At 46.8% G+C, this 1741-nt stretch overlaps 1 protein-coding gene across 1 annotated transcript in view; it reads left to right on the plus strand.

The window, feature by feature from the left end:
• Positions 1 to 1271: 1271 nt before the first annotated feature.
• Positions 1272 to 1741, plus strand: part of T265_05671 (hypothetical protein) — a gene marked incomplete at both ends in the record, with an annotated part of 28751 nt that continues 28281 nt past the window's right edge. The window contains 2 exons of the mRNA XM_009170736.1: positions 1272 to 1419; positions 1458 to 1564. Of these exons, the coding sequence (XP_009169000.1) occupies positions 1272 to 1419; positions 1458 to 1564 (255 nt within the window). The remainder of the gene's footprint in view (positions 1420 to 1457; positions 1565 to 1741) is intronic.

The raw sequence follows: 1741 nt of genomic DNA on the forward strand, positions 1-1741 counted from the left end.
GGAGTGGTATCAGAGAGGACTATCGGGATCGGCGGGGCCGCATCTAAGTATAAAGCAATCTCACCAGCCCTCCCTCGTTTTGAGTCAGCTCGAAAAACGGAGTAGCCGTCTGTCGAGATCTTCGCGTCAGGGACATCCGGTGTGAACCAGGTCTCTGAGTGAGGTTGTGGACTGCTGTTCAGGCCGAACTGACTGCTTAGTATCTCAAAGTTTGTTGAAAAGACAGGCAGTTTGTGGACAGGCATTTCAACACTCTCTTGGGCCTCAAAAGGTGAGCAACTGAGAGGTGTGCAACCGGAGAGGTTAGCAGGTTTAGTAGCTGTACGCCGGGCTTGAGGTTAAGCTCTGAAAGGGCCTCTGCTGATGCCAGTAATTATCTAATACCATTTCACAGACGGACTGCGTTCGCCGCTGCTGTCACCCGATGACTGTGTTTAGTGTTGATTCACTGAATAACCGACTCTGGCTATAGGCAAGTTGTACGCACAGTTGCTTACCTCAGCAGCTGCGATCAGTTAGTTGCATGATACTTCCTGGTGAGTATGCTTGATACCACGAACCTTGGCTTGCGTAAGATGTACATCGTCTGACATCACTCACCTCGGTCCAGCGTACCGTGAGTGGAGTACGTGTGAACTGTTTCCTTTCTTTCCAGGTCCTTGTACTTCAACCATCGCGATAAGGGACACCAACGCTTTGCACCCTCGTACCCACAATTCTGCCGGTAGTATGTAGCACCAACCGATACCATCAGGACTTTGCCCTGTGGTCTAGAGGCTGGAGCAGCCAGATGCAGGGTTTACACTTACGGTAAAGTTCGTGAACTTCGTGCTACAGTAACGAGATTGAGGATTTGGTCATCAATTAACCACTCAAATGTCATAAGAATTATCTGCGTCGGACGACGCAACGGTGAATGGTCAGAGTGCATAAGTTCTCTTGTTCTCTTTTTCTATATTTATCTTTTCATCTTGTTCCCCCTTCTTTGTCACCGTCGTCCTTTTTTGGTTTCTTGGATCCGATGGGTCTTACATCCACACCCATGACATGAGCTTACCGAAAACCGAATCTACGAAGCACACCTCAGTTATTGTGTGGCGAGAATAAGAGTTCTGTGGTTTGTTTCGTTGAGACATACTTTTCGGTGAACGGACGTCTGAATTCCATACGCACTTTCTTTCATCACTATGCACTCATATCCTCTCTTTTGTAGATAAGCGGCTTCTCCTGTGCTTGTGTTTTTCGTCCTTCTATATCTTCTTCCGCGAAAAATGACTTCGAAAGCTGGTATTGTTGATCGCCAGTGCAAAAGAACCTGTGATCGATTCTCCTTGTTTGATCAGAAAATAGCGGTTGAAAAACTCACTGGACTAACCCTTTTGGCTGAAAGCGTTGATTCTGCGAACTCTATGTTGCCTGGTAAGTCCATTAGAATCGTTATGTGAATTTTACTCCAGCCTCCCTCGCTTCGCCAACGGAGCCTTTGTATTCGAACTATGTCTCTTCACAAGATAAATTCATTTGCCAGATTTGTGGCGTGGACTTGTTAGACGGTTCGAGGATGGTATGCACATTATTCAGACTCTTCTACCGCATTTTCAGAGGAAACACTTCAGGACAGAATGGCATCTGTGTAACGTGAACCGAATTCGAACCAACCAACTCACTCTCTCGCTAGCCGACTTCAACCTTATCAGTACCACTAACCCGACGGAGCTTAGATCTGTTCAGAATGAGCTAA

The sequence above is a fragment of the Opisthorchis viverrini genome (genome assembly GCF_000715545.1).
Source record: "Opisthorchis viverrini unplaced genomic scaffold opera_v5_111, whole genome shotgun sequence".
NCBI lineage: Eukaryota > Metazoa > Platyhelminthes > Trematoda > Opisthorchiida > Opisthorchiidae > Opisthorchis > Opisthorchis viverrini.